At 46.0% G+C, this 19,124-nt stretch overlaps 1 protein-coding gene across 1 annotated transcript in view; it reads right to left on the reverse strand.

Annotated features, from left to right (window-relative positions):
• Positions 1-19,124, reverse strand: part of FAM171A1 (family with sequence similarity 171 member A1) — a 147,076-nt gene that overhangs the window by 32,689 nt on the left and 95,263 nt on the right. Inside the window, exons 4-5 of the mRNA XM_028826015.2 lie at positions 9,859-10,017; positions 3,769-3,945 (exon numbers count right to left, since the gene is read on the reverse strand). Coding sequence (XP_028681848.2) covers positions 3,769-3,945; positions 9,859-10,017 — 336 coding nt within the window. The remainder of the gene's footprint in view (positions 1-3,768; positions 3,946-9,858; positions 10,018-19,124) is intronic.

Genomic DNA, 19,124 nt, shown 5'->3' on the forward strand with positions numbered 1-19,124 from the left:
CAGTTGAGATGAGGCCTCCTGGAAGCCCAGCGTACCTGCCAGCCTACCTTGCAATTTTGGACTTGCCAGCCTTCCCAATTGTGTGAGCCAATTCCTTAAAATCAATCTCTCTCTCCAAATACATATATATATATATATATCTCCTATTGGCTCTGTTTCTTTAGAGAATCCTAATACACTCATTGTAACAACAGTGGGTACTATCATAATTGCCATTTCACAGTGGAAGAAACTAGACCAGAAAGGTTAAGGAACTTGGCCAGGGCCACAGAGCCAATGGGTGGCAGAGCTGGCATTCCACACCACTGTGTCCCCCAGATTCCCTGCTCTCACCCACACTCTCCACTGCTTCTCAGTGCATTGACCTGGGTGTGCTTGAGCGCCCCCTGGGAGGGCTAATGGGGACAGGCAGAATATACAAGAGGGTGTATATTCAGCTCTCTTACAAATGCAAATAGAGGTAAGTAATTTGCCCAACGTGGGACTCACAGTTTTATAAGCAGCAGAACCCAGGTTTTCAGGAAACAAAACACAAGCTCTTTCCATTCTCTTGTCCACTTTCTCTGTGTTTTTCTTTATCCATTTTCTTCCTCCCTTTAGATTTCTGACATTCTTCAGAGACTCTTAGTCACACATTCCTCAGCCTACTCCCTCCTGGAGGCCCAGTGTACCTCAGGTCCCCACCATGACCTTGATGCCCCCCAAATTATCAGGCTCGCAGAGAACACACACCATCAATAAAGGGCCCATCTCATTTGGTGCAGGATATGTGAACAGACAGCATCACAATCCACTTAACAATGTCAAGCTTACTACGGCTGGTAAAATCAATGCATTCCACACAAATAATTACAGAGTCTCTATTAATTATTTGGAAAGTAAAAATAAGACCGAACAAAAATCCCCTCCAAAAGCCCAAAAGACGTTTCTTTTCAAATATAATTCCTAGAACTCTGTTTTAACTGATTCAAGGAATTAGGTATCTTTGAAAATACACAGACATCAAAAATCTCCCGATTATCTTCATGCATGGTCTAACAGTTTTCAATTCTGAACTGGGTTATTTGAAAACTGATATTTTCTTTTTTTGAGACAGAGTCTTGCTCTGTCACCCAGGCTGGAGTGCAGTGATGCGATCTCGGCTCACTGCAACCTCTGCCTCCCAGGTTCAAGGGATCCTCTACCTCAGCCTCCCAAGTAGCTGGGATTATGGGCACGCACCACCACACCTGGCTAATTTTTTTGTATTTTTAGTAGAGATGGGGTCTCACCATGTTGGCCAGGCTGGTCTCAAACTCCTGACCTCAAGTGATCTGCCTGCCTCGCCTCCCAAAGTGCTGGGATTACAGGTGTGAGCCACCATGCCCGGCAGAAAATTGGTATTTTCAAGCTTGACTTTCAGGGCACTAGGAAGCAAAGGGGGATAACAGCCCCCATGCTGCCAAGACCCTCAGCCCAAGCACATGCTCCTGGGCTGGTATCATGAGTGGAAACCAATACAACTGTCTGGAGGGAAATCTGGAAATACGTTTTAAGTTTTAGAATTTTGTACATTTTGTAACTCAGCAATTCTTCTAAAAAGTCATCCTAAGGAAATAATCAAAGCTGTGCATGAAGATTTAGCTACAAAGATATTTTCTACAACACTGGTTAGAATAACAACTTTTTTTTCTTTTTTTCTTTTAGATGGAGTTTTGGTCTTGTTGCCCAGGCTGGAGTGCAATGGCATGATCTCGGCTCACCGCAACCTCCGCCTCCTGGGTTCAAGCGATTTTCCTGCCTCAGCCTCCCAAGTAGCTGAGACTACAGGCGTGAGCCACCACGCCCAGCTAATTTTTGTATTTTTAGTAGAGATGGGGTTTCATCATCTTGGCCAGGCTGGTCTCGAACTCCTGACCTCATGATCCACCCGCGTCTCCCTCCCGAAGTGCTGGGATTACAGGCGTGAGCCACCACGCCTGGCCAATAACATTTTTTGTAATTGCAGGGGATTGATGAACCAAAGTGAAGTATGATATATCCACAGGATGGAATACTATGGACTTATGAAAATTGATATGGCAGAATAATGATGCTATGGAAAGATGTTCATGCTATACAATTGTATTTTCATATATGTATTATTGAGTGAGTGAGTGAGTGAGTGAGTGAGTGAGTGAGTGAGTGAGTTGTCTTGCTCTGTTGCCGAGGAGGTGCAGCGGCCTGATCATAGCATCACAACTCACTGTGACTTTGAATTCCTGGGGTCAGGCAATCTTCCTGCCTCAGCCTCCCAAAGTGTTAGAATTTCAGGTGGGAGCCACTGCACCCAAACAGTACCCAGCACATGATCTCATTTCTGCTAAATATGCTTTGTAGAAGGCAACCTCTCAGACAGCCAGCACCAAGTGACCCCTACCTCCTGGTATTCACCCGCCTGTATAGTCTACTCTCAGTACTGGTCTATACCAGTGTGCGTCGGTGTGACCAACAGCCTACGGAAAGAAATGATGGTATGCTGCTTTTGAGATTAGGTTACGAAAGACTATGGCCTCATTCTGGGCACTTGGCCTTTTAAATTACTATATCTGTATGTATGTATGTATGTATGTATGTATGTATGTATGTATTTTTGAGACAGAATCTTGCTCTGTAACCCAGGCTGGAGTGAAGTGGTGCGATCTTGGCTCACTGCAGCCTCCACCTTCTGGGTTCAATTGATTCTTCTGCCTCAGCCTCCTGAGAAGCTGGGATTACAGGTACCCGCTGCCACACCTGGCTCCGCAGCATTTTGTATTTTTAGTAGAGATGGGGTTTTGCCATGTTGGCCAGGCTGGTCTTAGACTCCTGGCCTCAAGTGATCGACCCGCCTCAGTCTCCCAAAGTGCTGGGATTGCAGGTGTGAGCCACCACACCCGGCCTACTATATCATTTTTATTTACTCTTGGATCATTTGCTCAGGGGAAAGCAAACTGCTGTGTAGTAAGCAGCTCTACGGAGGGGCTCGCGTGGTAAGGAGATAAGGCCTCTGGTCAACAGCCGGCAAGGAAGTGAGGCCTGCCTTCAGCCGTGTGAGTCACACTCACTAGTCCTAGCTGAACCTTGCTGGAGATGACCACAGCCTTGAGTCACAGCTTGATAGCCGCTTTGTAAGAGACTCTTAGCCCTACCACCCAGCTCAGCAGTACCTGGATTCCTGACCCCCAGAAACTCTGAGGTACTGGAGCTCACTGTTGTTTTAAGTGGCTAACTTTTAGGGTGGTGTGTGACACAGCAGTTGATAACTAATACCTACGTGCACTGTGAAAGCCCTAGAAGGACAGAATTCAAGGTATATTAGTGGTTTTCTCTAGGTGGTAAGACTTATGGGTACTTTTTATTTTCTTTGTTTTGTACAGTTTTGGCAAATGTTTGTCCTTTTTCAGAAACCAGGAAAAAAAAAAATACCACACATGACCAAGAGCAACCATATGACCTTCTGATGAATAAAAGGATGAAGATTAGGAGAGCCAGTTTTAGCTCTAATAACGTTTACAGATTCTTTACGAGTAAATTAGGTTAAATGTGCAAAACAAAACAAATAAGAAAACAAACAAAAAATGAGTTCCCGAGAGAGGGCCTGAATGGCACGGGAAGGGTGCCGTCCCCACGAGAAACCACACAATGCAATGTGAGCAGCGGCATTCACTGACTTCAAGGAAAGGAGACTTCCATGAGCTTCTTAGAAGGAAAACCAAACAGTAACGAAGCCATCTGGTAGCCGATCGTCGGCACAGAACTCTTGCTTACCCAGCTTCTGGTCAAACCGCCACGCCGCGACATAGGCATTGTGCCTCAGGCTGCTCTGTGTGGCCAGGGGCACAGTGACATAGATGGGACCATCCACCAGCACCGGCGTTCCATTACTGCTCAGCAAGTGGACACTGACGGCTGTGACTGGGGTCAGGTCATGCCTGGTGCTGTTTCCTAGAAGGAAGAGGCATTTTCCATCATTTGCATGCAAAGTACCCACGTGGGCTGTGGAAACCTTTGCAAAAAAAATAAGTTGCAGCTACCATTTACCGAGTACAGCACCACCTATGTGCCAGGGACCGCATTAAGCACTTTACATACATAATCCTCACCACAACCCAGTTAGGCAGGTAAAATCATCACTTTACACATAAAGAAACAGGCTCAGACAGAGTAGTAATGGTAGGTGGCCTAAGGGCATACACTCAGTAGGGGCTGAGCTGGAATCTAGGCTCAGGTTTGTTTTTTTTGTTTTGTTTTTTGAGATGAAGTCTCGTTCTTTTGCCCAGGCTGGAGTGTAATGGCACAATCTCAACTCACTGTAACCTCCACCTCCTGTTCAAGCGATCCTCCTGCCTCAGCCTCCCAAGTAGCTGGGATTACAGGTGTCTGCCACCCTGACGGATAATTTTTGTATTTTTAGTAAAGATGGGGTTTTGCCATATTGACCAGGCTGGTCTTGAACTCCTGACCTCAGGTGATCCGCCCACCTTGGCAATCACAGGCCTGTGCTGGGATTACAGACTTGACCCACTGTGCCTGGCCAGGTTTGCTATTTTTCATTACTGTGTTTTGCTTTCAAAAATGATCTCAAAAGACAAGGTTTTTTCTATAACGTGAGACAAAGGTGTAAGTGGAAATCGCCGGAAGTAACTTTTACACAAAGTGAGCCCCAGGCACATGTTAATTACTTGGCAGATAACCTCAATAAAACCAAATGTTTTAGAGTAGAGGCTGCTTTTTATTAATATAGCAAATTTCTTCAAAGATTGCTTCAAAAATACTAACTTCTGCTAAAAAGTATGGTATTGAGGACTGGACTTGAAATATTTATGAGTTATTTTAGTTGCCATTGTTATTTTGGTCTGTTTAAAAGGACCTCAATACACCAATTACTCTCCATTAAAGGTCTTTGGTCCAGGCCAAAGCATTAATGACTGCCTACAGATAAATGAGAGAATGCTTATGAGACCGATATATTTATGCACTCAAGCAATCCATTTTACATTTTCCTCTAGTGAAATACAATATCCCACAAAATACGTTCTGTCATAATTTTACATCTTTCTTTGAGCAGAATAACAAAAACACAGTGATAAAAAACTTAAGCTGCATTAGAATACAATCTATAGGATAATTTTTTTTTTATATTCAGTTACTTATATACTTACCTATCTACCAACCTGAGCTAATGTAAACCTCCAATCTGGTCTACATTTAAACATTTAAAGCAAACCTAGTGAATTTAAGAGTCTCAGCAACAAATTACAGCTAAATCCTTCATACAGCAATTTCTACACAGCTAATGCCACTCTACCTTTTATCATTCATACCCATCTCTGTTTTTTAATGAAGGCAAAGGTGTGGGAATGGAGATTTCATGGAAAGATCCAAGTTGGAATCTGAGATCCAAGTTTTGAAATCTTTTAGTCTGGTTATGTCATTTTACGGTAAAAAAACAACCAACAAAACTCAGAATTTACCATGTTTGTGGTCCAAAGATTTTGTGTCTTGAAACATAAATGTGCCAGCGGCTCAAAGTTGATACAGAAGCAAGGCCAGGTCTACAATTTACCGCTCTAGGTTCTGTTAGACCCTCTCGAGAAGATGGAACTTACAACTACAGAAATGCTGGCCAGGCGCGGTGGCGCATGCCTGTAATCCTGGCACTTTGGCAGGCCGAGGCGGGTTGCTTGAGCCCAGGAGTTCAAGAACAGCTTGGGCAACATAGTGAAACCCCGTTTCTACAAAAAAATACAAAAAATTAGCTGGGCATGGTGGTGCATGCCTACAGTTCCAGCTACTGAGGAGGCTGAAGTGCGAGGATCACTTGAGCCTGGGAAGTGAAGGCTGCAGTGAGCTATGATCACACCACTGCAATCCAGCCTGGGTGACAGAGTGAGACCCTGTCTCAAAACAAAACCAAACCACACACACAAAAAGAGAAACTACAGAGACATTAAATAGCTTACTAGACAGTATAAACACCTGAGAGAAAATGTTTTCCATCAGGGAGTGCTGTTTCTTTCATCAAACTCTAGGCAGCATGTCCCAGTAGGCAGGTAGCAGGTAGGTAGAGGAGAAAAGCCCTAGAAATGGTGTCACCCTTCTCCTCCCTCATCACCTTTCAACTCTCCCTTCCTGCACATTCCCAGTCCAGGAAGAAGGAGTCCCAGTACCAGATCTGCCACTCACTGCCTATGTCACCTCCAAAAGTGACTTCGTTCCTCTGGGGTCTGTTTTTCTTACCTTCAGAACTAAGGAGGGTAGACTAGATGCCTTCCTGCATCTATGGAAGTAAGTATACTCAGCCTGAAACATTCAGAAGTAATAGAGCACTGCAGAAACGAGCAAATTAATGGACAGCAATGTGCATTAGGTTCATGGAATTTCATGTCCCTTTAATGTCCTCTAGCTGTCTTAAGACATTGTGGGGAATTAGATCTGCTTTCTTGAGGCCTCTTTCCTTCCTCAGGGCTCCATTAAATGCCTGCTTCTCTGTGCCTTCTGAATGACTCTCCCTCTATGTACCCATGTTGTTTATTCTGCAACTTTTTTTTTTTGTTTTTGAGACAGAGTCTCGCTCTGTCACCCAGGGTGGAGTGTAGTGGTGCAATCTTGGCTCATTGCAGCCTCCGCCTTTTCAGTTCAAGCAATTTTTCTGCTTCAGCCTCCTGAGTAGCTGGGACTATAGGCACACGCCACCATGCCTGGCTAATTTTTTTTTTCTTTTTTTGTATTTTTAGTAGAGATGAGGTTGGTCAGGCTGGTCTTGAACTCCTGACCTCAAGTGATCCACCCACCTCGGCCTCCCAAAATGCTGGGATTACAGGCGTGAGCCATCGCGCCCGGCTGATTCTGCAACAATTCACATTTTGAAGGGCTGAACTATTTTCCGTCTCTTTGTTACGAAACTCCAATTTTACACAGAATACTGAGTTCTATATAGAAAGTGGCTTTCCTTCCTGTTCCACCTGGATGTTGCCTGGCTCCCTTTAAGTCTGCATAAAGACAAGCAGGTGGCAGGCAAATGCAGCGGAATCGTGTTGCGGGGCGGAATACCACTGGCCCAAGCGAGGAGAGGAGCTGTATCACCTTGGGTCATCCACCTGGTCACTTGCCACGTGACAGGTTCTGTTCCGCTGACATTTAAGGTTCTGTTAGGCTCTGTATTCTACCAACTTTGTGGAATTGCAGGAAAAGTCTGCACTTGTCATTTTATTGACTCCTCTCTGTCTTCCTGGAGTTATTAGTGAAAGCAATTTTTGTAAAACCCCTTGGGAACACCACAGAACATTCTGTGCTTTCTCAGCAGCCGGGGGAAGAGTGCAATGCTCTCTGGTGAGAGGAGGGGGTCCCCAGGAGCTAGAAAGAGAAGATGCTTCTCTACTTACAACTCTCGATCCACCCTCTAAACTAAACACCACAGCCTTCATGGTACCCCCAGAAAACAGCCCTTCGGAGCCTTTTCCAGTCTCTTCCGCAGCCTGTTTCTATCCACCTTCACTGAACTCTGGTTATGACTCTAGTCATTTCCTGGATCTTCAGGAGATGAACTTGTGTCTTCTCCCAAAGACACATCTGGTCCAGGCACGCTCTCTTTAGGCTGTGAGCTCTTAGACGCCTTTAGTAAAACAGGAGGTAAATGACTGTGGGCAAAAGACAAGCTGTGGGCAAACTGACCCTGGGGGCCGGCACAGAGCTGGTGAGTTACTGAGGTGCCTGTGCTCAAGGGAGCCCAGGTTCCAAGTCCCCGAGGGTGCCTGTGAATTCACTATGGGTGGATGCCTTCGCTGCTAGGTCTCTGAGAAATCCTAGCCATTTCTAGGTCAAGTCATTCATTCTTTCCATGGTAGAGAAGTTTCATGTCACCTTGCAAAGCCCTTTCTCTTCCCTCTGAAATCACGGAATGATTTTAAAATAAAACAAACTCCTCTAAAATCGATAGTTCTGTCTTTGTGTTCTTTTTCCCCCTTTTCTCAGACTGCCTAATTTATTCAAGAGCTACTGGAAGTGGGACACAGAAAAAAATTAATGAGTCCCAAGCACGGAGGCTGTCCCTCCAAGTCAGCGTTTTGTGGATCCTGCACCATTTTGTCCAGGAGGCTGGTAGCTGGTTATGATATTTTAAACCTTTGTTGTTTTTTTTTTGTTTGTTTGTTTTTGAGACAGAGTCTAGATCTGTTGCCCAGGCTGGAGGGCAGTGGCACGATCTCAGCTCACTGCAACCTCCACCTCCCAGGTTCAAGCGATTCTCCTGCCTCAGCTTCCCGAGTAGCTGGGACTACAGGCACCTGCCACCACGCCCAGCTAATTTTTGTATTTTTAGCAGACGCAGCATTTCATCATGTTGGCCAGGCTGGTCTCAAACTCCTGACCTCAAATGATCCATCCACCTTGGCCTCCCAAAGTGCTGGGATTACAGGCATGAGCCACCGCACCTAGCCTTAAACCACTTCTTCATGCTCCCCAAAACAAGACTTTTCTCCCAGACTGGCACATTTCAAGTAATAGTCAACATTTTTTTCCTAATAATGTTTACTTAACATGACAGCTATGCCATCTTTCTGATGACAAAGTACCGACATATTTGCTGACATGTTAATCACATCCTCATCAGCACACAAAAATTAAAGGAGAAACATTCTGGAAAACAGAGGGAAGAAAAATGAGTAACAAATCACCAGGTTGCCTTTATGTCTAACCAGAAACTTATTAACATGCTACAAAATGGATCAAATATTTCAGGTTTAAAAGCTTTTTCAGAATAATCAGTTTATGTAAAGTACTGGAAAATTAAGTGAAATTCAATCCAAGTATCCCTGGGAAATGCAGTAAGTTACTCACCTAGCAGAATGGAACTCAGAACGGCCTTTGATTTAAAATTTTAATGCAGTGATTAGTCGAAAGTGTGGTGGAAAGGAAAGCAGGGTAGACAAGAAAATAATTCAGGACTCCAGAATCCTGACACCTCTTCCACCAGGAGGACTGGGGACCACTCCAGTGCGAAGGGGTCCAGAGAATGGTGCAGTTGGACATAATCAGAGGTGGAAGGTACCTGTCAAGCGTCTTTCTCCGATAAAGAATTATCACCTATTTTCTGGTGGACGGCTTTTAGTTTCTCTGATCTTTTAGCTGTGGCATACCGGAAGAGTGATACTGACCCAGCTGACTTAGAGACCTGCCAGGGGAGGGTGGATTCCAAAGCAAATTCAAAGCCTGGCCACTCTATGCCCAGTTGAGGGCAGAGAGAGCAAGTGCAGAGAAAGAAGTGACGTGGGAAAGAGCTGGGTGGGCATAGATGGCAGAGGGAGGAGGCTCCCATCCTAAGTGGCCCCCATGCTGGTGGGGCACGGAGCCAAGGTATGCCTGTCTCTGAGTTGGACCAAGCGCCACCTCTTCCCCTCCTGGCTGTAGCATGGGTGAGTGGGGTGGTGTGTCTCTACCAGCCCCACCCACCCACAGGCTACCCTCTCAAATGGGGGCTTGTGGCATGAGGCAGAGGGCAGCTGGGCCAAAACCCTTAACTCTGATTTTACACTTAAAAAAAAAATTGCAATTTCAATGACAAGAATTTCTCTGAATTGAATATACTTAGTCCACCAAAGGAGAGCTCAGAAAAGGTGCTTAAGGCAATTGGTAACAGCAGAAAAGCTTGAGGAGACCAACGCGCTAACATGTAATTCTGCAGGGCTTGTACCGATGGAACACAGTTGCAATGCACTTGAACTTGTACCAAGAATTCCCCTTCCGCAACTTCAGTGCCTTTCTCCCACGTAGTGCTGCAACTTCCAATCATACCTAAAATCCACATGTAAAGACGGAAACACAGAAACTCCCACTGAAAAGAGAAAAGACTCCAATTACCTGTTCCATTTCCGTCTAATCCTCGCAAATAAGGAAAACTGTCCACCTCCGAGGGGGAGCTGGCGGCCGTGAGAAACGCGGTCAGGTCACTGTAGCTGGTGTTCTCCGGCAACCTCAGAGCCCTTCTCTGGAAATGAACGCGAGGCTGTGGCCGGGCACCTGCAGAGATTAACCTCTGAGTTACCTCCCCCAGGAGCAGTTTCTGTTTTTAGAAAATGCAAAACCAGGAAGTGCCTCTCCAAGGTTTCAGCACGCCTCCCCCACCCTGCTCCCTCTCACAAGGCCTCCCTTCCCCCATTCATGCAGGACGCAGAGATGTGACAACATGCTATTATGGGGAGAGAAATAATAGCCCATTGTCACATTTGTTTTGACACAGGATGTTATTTAGGTTTTTAACAAAAAGCTTTTTCCAAGTTCTATGTGCAAGCAGTCTTGTCACTGCCCGGCATTTGCCTGTGGATCTGGGTAGCATTTTGGGAAAGTCCATGTAAATAAAACAAGTAGATGACAATTAATCTCTTTACACAAACAATGTAAGAGATACTCTTTGATACTGCTGCAAACCCATCTTTAATCTCCCTGGAAAAATCTGGTTTAACGTCATGAACCAAACTGAAGGAGGGCAAGGGAATTCACTGTGCAACCTTGAAAAGAATTGCACACGATACCCCAGCGGCAATTAACCTTCTCTTTCTGTGGGAGCTGCCATTCGTCATCATCCAGTCTATTCTGGAGGCGTGCTTCCTACTTGTGATGGATTATGTCACAGAATTTATGACGAGACTTTTGAAATGATGCAAAATGATGCTTCTTCACCAAACTCAACTCCTTTGTGTAGGAGGATGGGTTGGGCCGACAGACCCTAGACAGTTGTGTTGTGCCATCATCTGCAGCTTAACTTCGCTCCAAATTTTCTTTTTGAGACGGAGTTTTGCTCTTGTTGCCCAGGCTGGAGTGCAGTGGTGACTTCAACTCACTGCAACCTCTGCCTCCCGTTCAAGCGATTCCCCTGCCTCAGCCTCCCAAGTAGCTGGGATACAGGCGCCCACCACCACACCCAGGTAATTTTTAGATTTTTAGTAGAGGCGGGGTTTCACCATGTTGGCCAGGCTGGTCTCGAACTCCTGACCTCATGTGATCCACCCACCTCAGCTTCCCAAAGTGCTGGGATTACAGGTGTGAGCCACCGTGCCCAGCCCAGATGTTGTTTTGATCATAAAACCTGAACTTTTTTTAACCTAATGCTGCAGTAATATTTGCAAGACGTAAAGGTGCTAGGTAATTTTGTGCAAACCTGCCAAAGCATTGTTAAGAGAAATGCTGTAGATCCAACCCCAGGCTTGAGGCAGACCACATTCCACCTGTGCTCCGCTGGGGGTTCCTTCTCCTGGCCCCCTGCTATCCTGCTTCAACAGCCCTGCCCAGAGCCGGTGGGCTTTATCCCCACTCCAGGGTTCCTTTTAACTCTGGATCAAAGAACTTGGAAGGAGTAAATAAGCCTATCTAGACGTGTTCTAGAATAAGGGAGTTTTAGAGCTCCAAGAATCCACTAGTCCAAGCCTCTCTTAAAGGTGAGGCCACTGAGGCCCAAAGGAATTCCACAGATTTACGTCTGGGGCAGCCTCTCTTGGCTACATACTGCCTAACTGGCAGGGAGTCACAATGCTCCCTCTTCCTTCTAAAAACTACCAGCTAGACTTCGCCAGGGGCTGGTTCTCCACTCTGTGAAATCCAGGCCCAGGTGTAGAGCCCAGCGAGCAGGTGCCCAAAATCATGGGCGTCCTATCTAACTCCTGTCATCTCTGCTGAAACTAAACAGACATAGACACTGGTCCAGCTCCAGACCATCAATTCCCTTTCTTTATCCCTAAAACAAACCCACAGCGACACACCAGCCTCTGGGGATCTGGGTATTTTAACATTATTCTATTCTTCTTAGTTTGGTCTTACTTTCCCTCGATGTTACAGAATACTCATGTCTTACTCCTGCCACCTCCTTGGTCTGCGGAGAGTTCAAACTCTTTAGGTACCCCACAAGTGCTGTGTGTCCTGCCAGGGGCAGTCTGTTTCTGGTCCATTCTCCCCCTTGCCCACACACGGCACACAGCTTGCTTTTCTTCTCCCTTTCCACGCTGCCCTCCGGGTTGGAAGGTCAAAGCCAGCATTCTTTCTCAACTCCTCATTCCGGATGTTATAACAACATTCATTGCTTCAGTATTTTTTTCAGTGATCAGGAAATATACGTTCTCTACTGGTTTTCAGGCCAAACAATGCTGCTAATAGCATTCAGTGAACAAGCCCCTATGTAGAGGCCTGGGTCTCCCACGGTGGAAAAGTAAAGCACACTGCTCATAGGAAGAGAAGAAGAACGGTGAGTCTATATGCAACGGAGCAAAGAGAGGGTCCTGGCAGAGGCAGAAGCTGGGCTGGTGCCCCCAGAACAGGGAAGGAGAAGTGCACCCCTCCAGGCCTTAGGAGGAGCCCCTGTGAGATGGGCTGGCAGAGACCTGTGTGACAGTAATGGGGCACAGAAACCTCCTCCGACTGGACTGAGGGTTGCTGAAAGACAAGGGGAGCCTGGGAATGGGCCCAGGATACATATCCTAGCCAGGACTTACGCGGACTGGCCCGGGACCCAGAGAACCAGAAACCCAGGCTGCTCTCCCCAGCTCTCAGGGCCCTGGTGTCTCACCCCGATCCTCTCCTTTTCGTGCCTTCTCGAGCAAATCAAGTGTTACATGCATTTGGGTGGGAAACACATCTCTCTCCCTTCCCTGCCTCTGCTCCGCCTCTCTCCCCACTTGTGCAGGAGAATTTGGTCCCTGGCCAGACATCCAGGGTCTATCTGCTGGGGCTGGGGGCTGGGGTAGGTAGCAGGCTATGCTGGGGCAGATCCTCACGGAAAGGATACGGCCGCTGCAGCCCGGGACTGGCACGACATGGGTGCCATCCACGAGGGGCCAAACATGCCACCACAAAGTACAGGCGACACCTATGGTGACGAAAATGACGGAAGTAGCACATGAGGAATTTAAGAGTGCAAGCTATGCTAAGCCACGGCACAAATAAAATCGAAAGAGGGTATGCATGGGGTTGGGGGAGCGGTTACATGCTTAAGCCTGCCTTCATGTACTAAAGCTGCTAAATAGTTCTGTACTTCAGAAAGGAATATGATTGGGTGGGGGTGGCAGGGCAGGCAGTGGATAAGCCTGTAGGGCTCCATCCCCATCCCCAAAATACTCAACTCTGGTTTCCCAAAAATACAGGGGTCCCTGCTTCCTCCCGCTGCCTTTCTTTCTTTTTTCTTTTCTTTTTTTTGAGATGGAGTCTCACTCTGTTGCCCAGGCTGGAGTGCAGTGGCACAATCTCGACTCACTGCAACCTCTGCCTCCTGGATTCAAACAATTCTCCTGCCTCAGCCTCCTGAGTAGCTAGGATTACAGGTGCCCACCCCCACATCTGGCTAATTTTTGTATTTTTAGTAGAGACGGGGTTTCAACATGTTGACCAGGCTGGTCTCGAACTCCTGACCTCAGGTGATCTGCCTGCCTCAGCCTTCCAACTCTCTGGATTTCAAAAGCTGTTCTTCCCTCTTCTCTTCTGCCCCTAACCACCTCCAAGGTCAATCCGAGCCTCTAATTTAACTTTTGCTTATTCATTGCAAGACTTGCCTCAACCAACTGTTTTTGCCTTTGTCAGCAATCTCTTTCTCTATAGTCTTTTCCTCCTCAACCAACAAAAATACTCCAGTCTACAACAATAACAAGCAAACATCACTTTAACTCTGTTATCCCCATAAGCGAAAGCCTTCTGTCCTTCCATCAAGCTCCAGTGATGTGGCTTCTGCCCACAATGCATGCTGCCCTTGGAGACATCGACTGTATGATCTGCAAACCCCATGACCACAGCTCAGCCTCCATCCTCGTCGACCTCTTCACAATGGCTGACACTGTTTGCCACTCCTGCCCACAATCCCCTTCTTCCTTGGGATTCATGGTACTGTACTCTGGTTCTCTCCAGTGTCTGCCTGCTGTTTCCTTTACAAGTCCTTCCTTTCTCGTCCTACCTCTGGATGAAACAGCTCCCAGAGGGCTACCACCCATCGCCTCTGCCATTTCTGTGCTTTGCTCACTCCCTGTGGGTTCCCTTTCACTGCTACTGTCTTGGCTGGTACCACCCCCTCTAGCCTTGAATTCTTTTCTAAGCTCCATGCCTGGATTTTCCTCTGCCTTCTAGACACTTCTACCCAGATGCCCATCTGACACTCTAAAATTATCATCTACCTTCTCTCTCACCTAATAATATTCCAGTCTCCCCATCACCCAGTTTTGAGTCTAGGTCACCAACATCATTCTCCCTATCTATCATCCTACACATTCACTCAAGTGCCAAGACTGGTCAGTCTTCCCTTACCAACATTTCCTGCATCATATTTCTCTCTCTTTTTGCATTCAACAGCATATGTTACCTTATACTGCCTCTCACCTCAACTATTGTGAAAGCCTCCTATCCAGGCCATCTGCTTCAGCCTAACTCCCTTTTCATCTACTGACACTGTGACTGTTCAAAGATACTACTCAAATCATGTCCTTTCCCTGCCCAGAAACCACCAACGGATCTCTCCCACTTACCAAATTAACAATGATGACAAAAGCAACAACAAACATGAATAGACCAATATAGACCCAAACTACAACTACACCTCTTCTCTAAGTGAGAGGCATAGATCAGTGCTTTAGAATTTACAAAGTGCATAAATAAAAATATGTTATTTAATATTTACAACACCCCTGTGAAGAAGGAACCCTCTGCTCTCTTTACGGATAATGAACTACAGCTCAAAGAAGTAAATGACTTGCCCAAAGTCATTCTGCTTATAAGAGGTAGAAAGGAATTATTTTAATTCTAACTCTGTATCCCTTCCTAGCATACCATACCTACCTCAAAATAGATGCTCTACTGACTGTCAACCAGTTCTCATCCTCTGGCCAAACAGGACTGCATGACTAAGTCTGATTCTTTCTTTCCTTTTTTTTTTTTTTTTGAGACAAGGTCTTGCTCTGTCACCCAGACTGGAGTACAATGATGCCATCACAGTTCACTGCAGACTTGACCTCCTGGGCTCAAGTGATCTTCCTACCTCAGCCTACCGGGTAGCTGGGACTACAGGCACATGCCACCACACCTGGCTAATTTTTATATTTTTTTGTAGAGATGAGGTTTTGTCATGTTGCCCAGTCTGGGTCTCAAACTCCTAGGCTCAAGTCATCTGCCTGCCACAGCCTTCCAAAGTGCTGGGATTACAGGTGTGAACTACCACACCTGGCCTCTCTGTGTATACACATTCATGCATCTTCATTTCTGAAACTTCTTCCCCTCATCCTATAGCTCATCCAAAATGCATGTCAAAAACTACCTCTTCTATGCAGCCTTTGTTAATCCTACCCTAAGCTCTACTTGAATCTCTCTTGTAGCACTGCTCTATGTCCTGCATTATAATTATTTGTATATTTGTTCACCTGCCTAATGAAGAGCATCATGAGAACATGGGTAGTGGAATCACTTAGCTCCAGGTTTAAATCTTTCCTCTACCACCTTCTAGTTGAGTGATTTGGGCTTCAGGTTCTTTATCTTTAAAATGGGTATGAATCATGCCTGTCTCATAATACGGCTGTTGTGATGTTGGTTCAGAACACATATGGCTGGTGTCTAACAGTGTCTCCTGGATAAGCACTGCTTTCCCATCTCCTCTTCCCATTATAGACTGAAGCTCCTTAAACCAGGTGTTCTGTGAAATGCATGGCACTATGTTCTGCATACAGCTGGTGCTCAATGATACTTATGTGAAGATGAGTTACACCTCGCAACTCACTATGTTCCAGTAATGCTCTGTCTCCACTCCAACTAGATCAGGGGTCCTCCATCTCAGCACCGTTCACATTTTGAGCGAGGTAGTTCTTCGTTGGGGGGGTGTCTCATGCATTGCAGCATGTTTAATTGCATCCCTGACCTCTACCCACTAGATGTCTGTAGCAGCCCCCAAAATATCTCCAGACCTCACAACATGTCTCTGCGGTGGGGGTGGGGGTGGTGGTGGGGAATCACTCCCAGTTCTGAACCACTGCACTATATATCCTGAGCACCTTCACAAAATCCAAATGACTGGCGCTGAGAATCTCCCTGCAACGGGTCTACGACTGCAAAGAGGAGCGGGGAACGTCTTTGTATTCATGGAACGCAAGAGAGGAGAAGGCATTTCCCTCTTTGTTTCTTTCTGTGTCTTACACGGTTTCTCTACCTGAATCTCTGTTCCTCTCCCAACCTAGCATAAGAACAAAGACGTTTAAAAACCATGCTAATACTAAGTGTTTGGAGGGCGGGATGAAGATTTCTGAGTCAATCCCAGAAGATGAAGTTTAAGGGAAACCAAGGGTTGCCACCTGAGAGGAAAGAAAACTGAAGCCGGAGGGTGGCAGAGGTTTTCTGTTTTCTGCCCTGGAGCTCTTTTCTAAGATGCCATTTAGCCTCCTTAAATGGATCCGTGAAGACTTGAGCCAGTAATCTTGGGGATAATGATACTTTCTCTTCTTCCCTGAATCAGAGTCAAGGAAATCTCTTCTGAGAGCTTTCATCACCTCTTGATGAGTTTATCACATCATCCTTCTTTTCTTACATGTTTAACTCCCTAAAACATCAATAACATTCATTACCCTAAAAAAGAAAAGGGTCGAGAAGGGAGTCACGGAAATGGCTTGATTATCATAGTGTTTTAAGTGCTAGAATAAGAGGGTAATGATGAAACTACAAGATAAACTTCAAGAGAGAGAGTGGCCAGCTGCCCAGGAGAAAAGAAGTTCCCGGGCTGGTATCTGTGAACTGTGTCTTGAAGGTTGAGAGGCAGAGAAGTGACAGCATCTACAAAGGGGCACAGATAGAGAAAGTCTAGCATGTCTGGGGAAGTGAAGGAACTCTCTGTGAGCTACGTGGGTTCCAGGGGCAGATGGAGAGACTTAGGAAAAACTTGGTAAGTCCCGATCAAGAGTTTGAGGCCGGGTGTGGTGGCTGATTCTTGTAATCCCAGTGCTTTAGGAGGCTGAGGCAGGAGGAATGCTTGAGGCCAGGAGTTTCAGAATAGCCTGGGCAACATAGTCAGACCCCATCTCTACAAAAAATTTCAAAAATTAGCTGGGTGTGGTGGCACACGCCTGAAGTCCAAGCTACTCTGGAGGCACAGGCAAGAGAATCATTTGAGCCTGGGAGTTTGAGGCTACAGTGAGTTATGATTACACTGCTGCACTCCAGCCCATGCAACAGAGTAAGATCCTGTCAATGAATCAATCAATCAATGAGTTTGGACTTGCGTGGGCCCGCAGGGGAGAGTGAATGGGAGTTACTGGTATGGAAGTGAAAGATTCCGATTTGTTTTTGCCCAATTCTGACAGCAGGTGGAGTATGGCCGTGGGTGCAGAGAGTCTGATGTCAGAGTGATTAGGCAGGAGGTTGCTATGAAATTATTTAAGTGAGAAATGCTCCAGATAAAGACAGCAGCTCTGGGGGTCCTCACAGAAAAGGCAGCTGGAGTGGAAAGCGATTTTTGAAATAAGAGATAGGCAGCGCAGGAAGAACCCAGGAAAGAGATTGAGAAGCAATGAATGGAGAGACGGCCAGAGAAAGGATGAAGACATCCAGGAAGGTGGGACCAGATAGGGTGGTGAAGCCGCAGGGAAGTCAGGTAGGAGAAGTGGCCACTAGGTCATGTAACTCTAGCTCTGCTGAGCTCAGCAAGAGGGATTTCTAAAGATCATGTGAGGCAACGTAAAAGGGAGTTTAAAGACATGTGCATGGTGAGGGGAGGTATCTCCAAGGTTCGGGAGAAGATTGTGACTTGAAGGAGAAATAGGGCTTAAGAAGGGTTTTGATCTGAATAGCAAAGCCTTCAGTGATTTTGAGAGCTGAGAAAAAACTAGAAGAGATGAAAGACTCAGCATAAATGCGGGGAGGTGTGAGAGGACGCGATAAGGAATGGGCTCCAATGAGAATCTGAAGGGGTTCACAGTGGGGCAGAGAAACTGCAGGAGGACACCATCATGTCCTCTTAAGAAAGGGGGCAGGAGGCATCAGAGAAATGCAGATCAAAACCACAATGAGATACCATCTCACGCCAGTAAGAATGGCGATCATTAAAAAGTCAGGAAACAACAGGTGCTGGAGAGGCTGTGGAGAAATAGGAACACTTTTACACTGTTGGTGGGATTGTAAACTAGTTCAACCATTGTGGAAGACAGTGTGGCGATTCTCAAGGATCTAGAACTAGAAATACCATATGACCCAGCTATCCCATTACTGGGTATATACCCAAAGGATTATAAATCATGCTGCTATAAGACACATGCACACGTATGTTTATTGCGGCACTATTCACAATAGCAAAGACTTGGAACCAACCCAAATGTCCATCAGTGACAGACTGGATTAAGAAAATGTAGCAAATATACACCACGGAATACTATGCAGCTATAAAAAGGATGAGTTCATGTCCTTTGTAGGGACATGGATGCAGCTGGAAACCATCCTTCTCAGCAAACTATCACAAGAACAGAAAACCAAACACCGCATGTTCTCACTCATAGGTGGGAACTGAACAATGAGAATACTTGGACACAGGAAGGGGAACATCACACATCGGGGCCTGCTGTGGGGTTGGGGGAGCGGGGAGGGATTACATTAGGAGATATACCTAATGTAAATGACGAGTTAATGGGTGCAGCACACCAACATGGCACATGTATACAGACGTAACAAACCTGCATGTTGCGCACATGTACCCCAGAACTTAAAGTATGATTAAAAAATAAATAAATAAATAATTAATAAGTGAATTCCATATAAGAATTTTTTTTTTTTTTTGAGATGAAGTCTCACTCTGTCACCTAGGCTGGAGTGCAGTGGTGTGATCTTGGATTACTGCAACCTCCACCTCCAAGGTTTAAGTGATTCTCCTGCCTCAGCCTCCAAAGTAGCTGGGAATACAGGCATGTGCCAGCATGCCTGGCTAAGTTTGTTGTTGTTGCTTTTTTTTTTTTGTATTTTTAGTAGAGATGGTGTTTCATCATGTTGGCCAGGTTGGTCTCCAATGCCTGACCTCAAATGATCCACCCACCTCGGCTTCCCAAAGTGCTGGGATGACAGGCATGAGCCGTAGTATTTTAGTAGGTGGCCCAAAACTGACTGTTGTTTCTCTTTTTAATTATTAAACATACCAA

Source organism: Macaca mulatta, chromosome 9, assembly GCF_049350105.2.
Source record: "Macaca mulatta isolate MMU2019108-1 chromosome 9, T2T-MMU8v2.0, whole genome shotgun sequence".
Lineage (NCBI taxonomy): Eukaryota > Metazoa > Chordata > Mammalia > Primates > Cercopithecidae > Macaca > Macaca mulatta.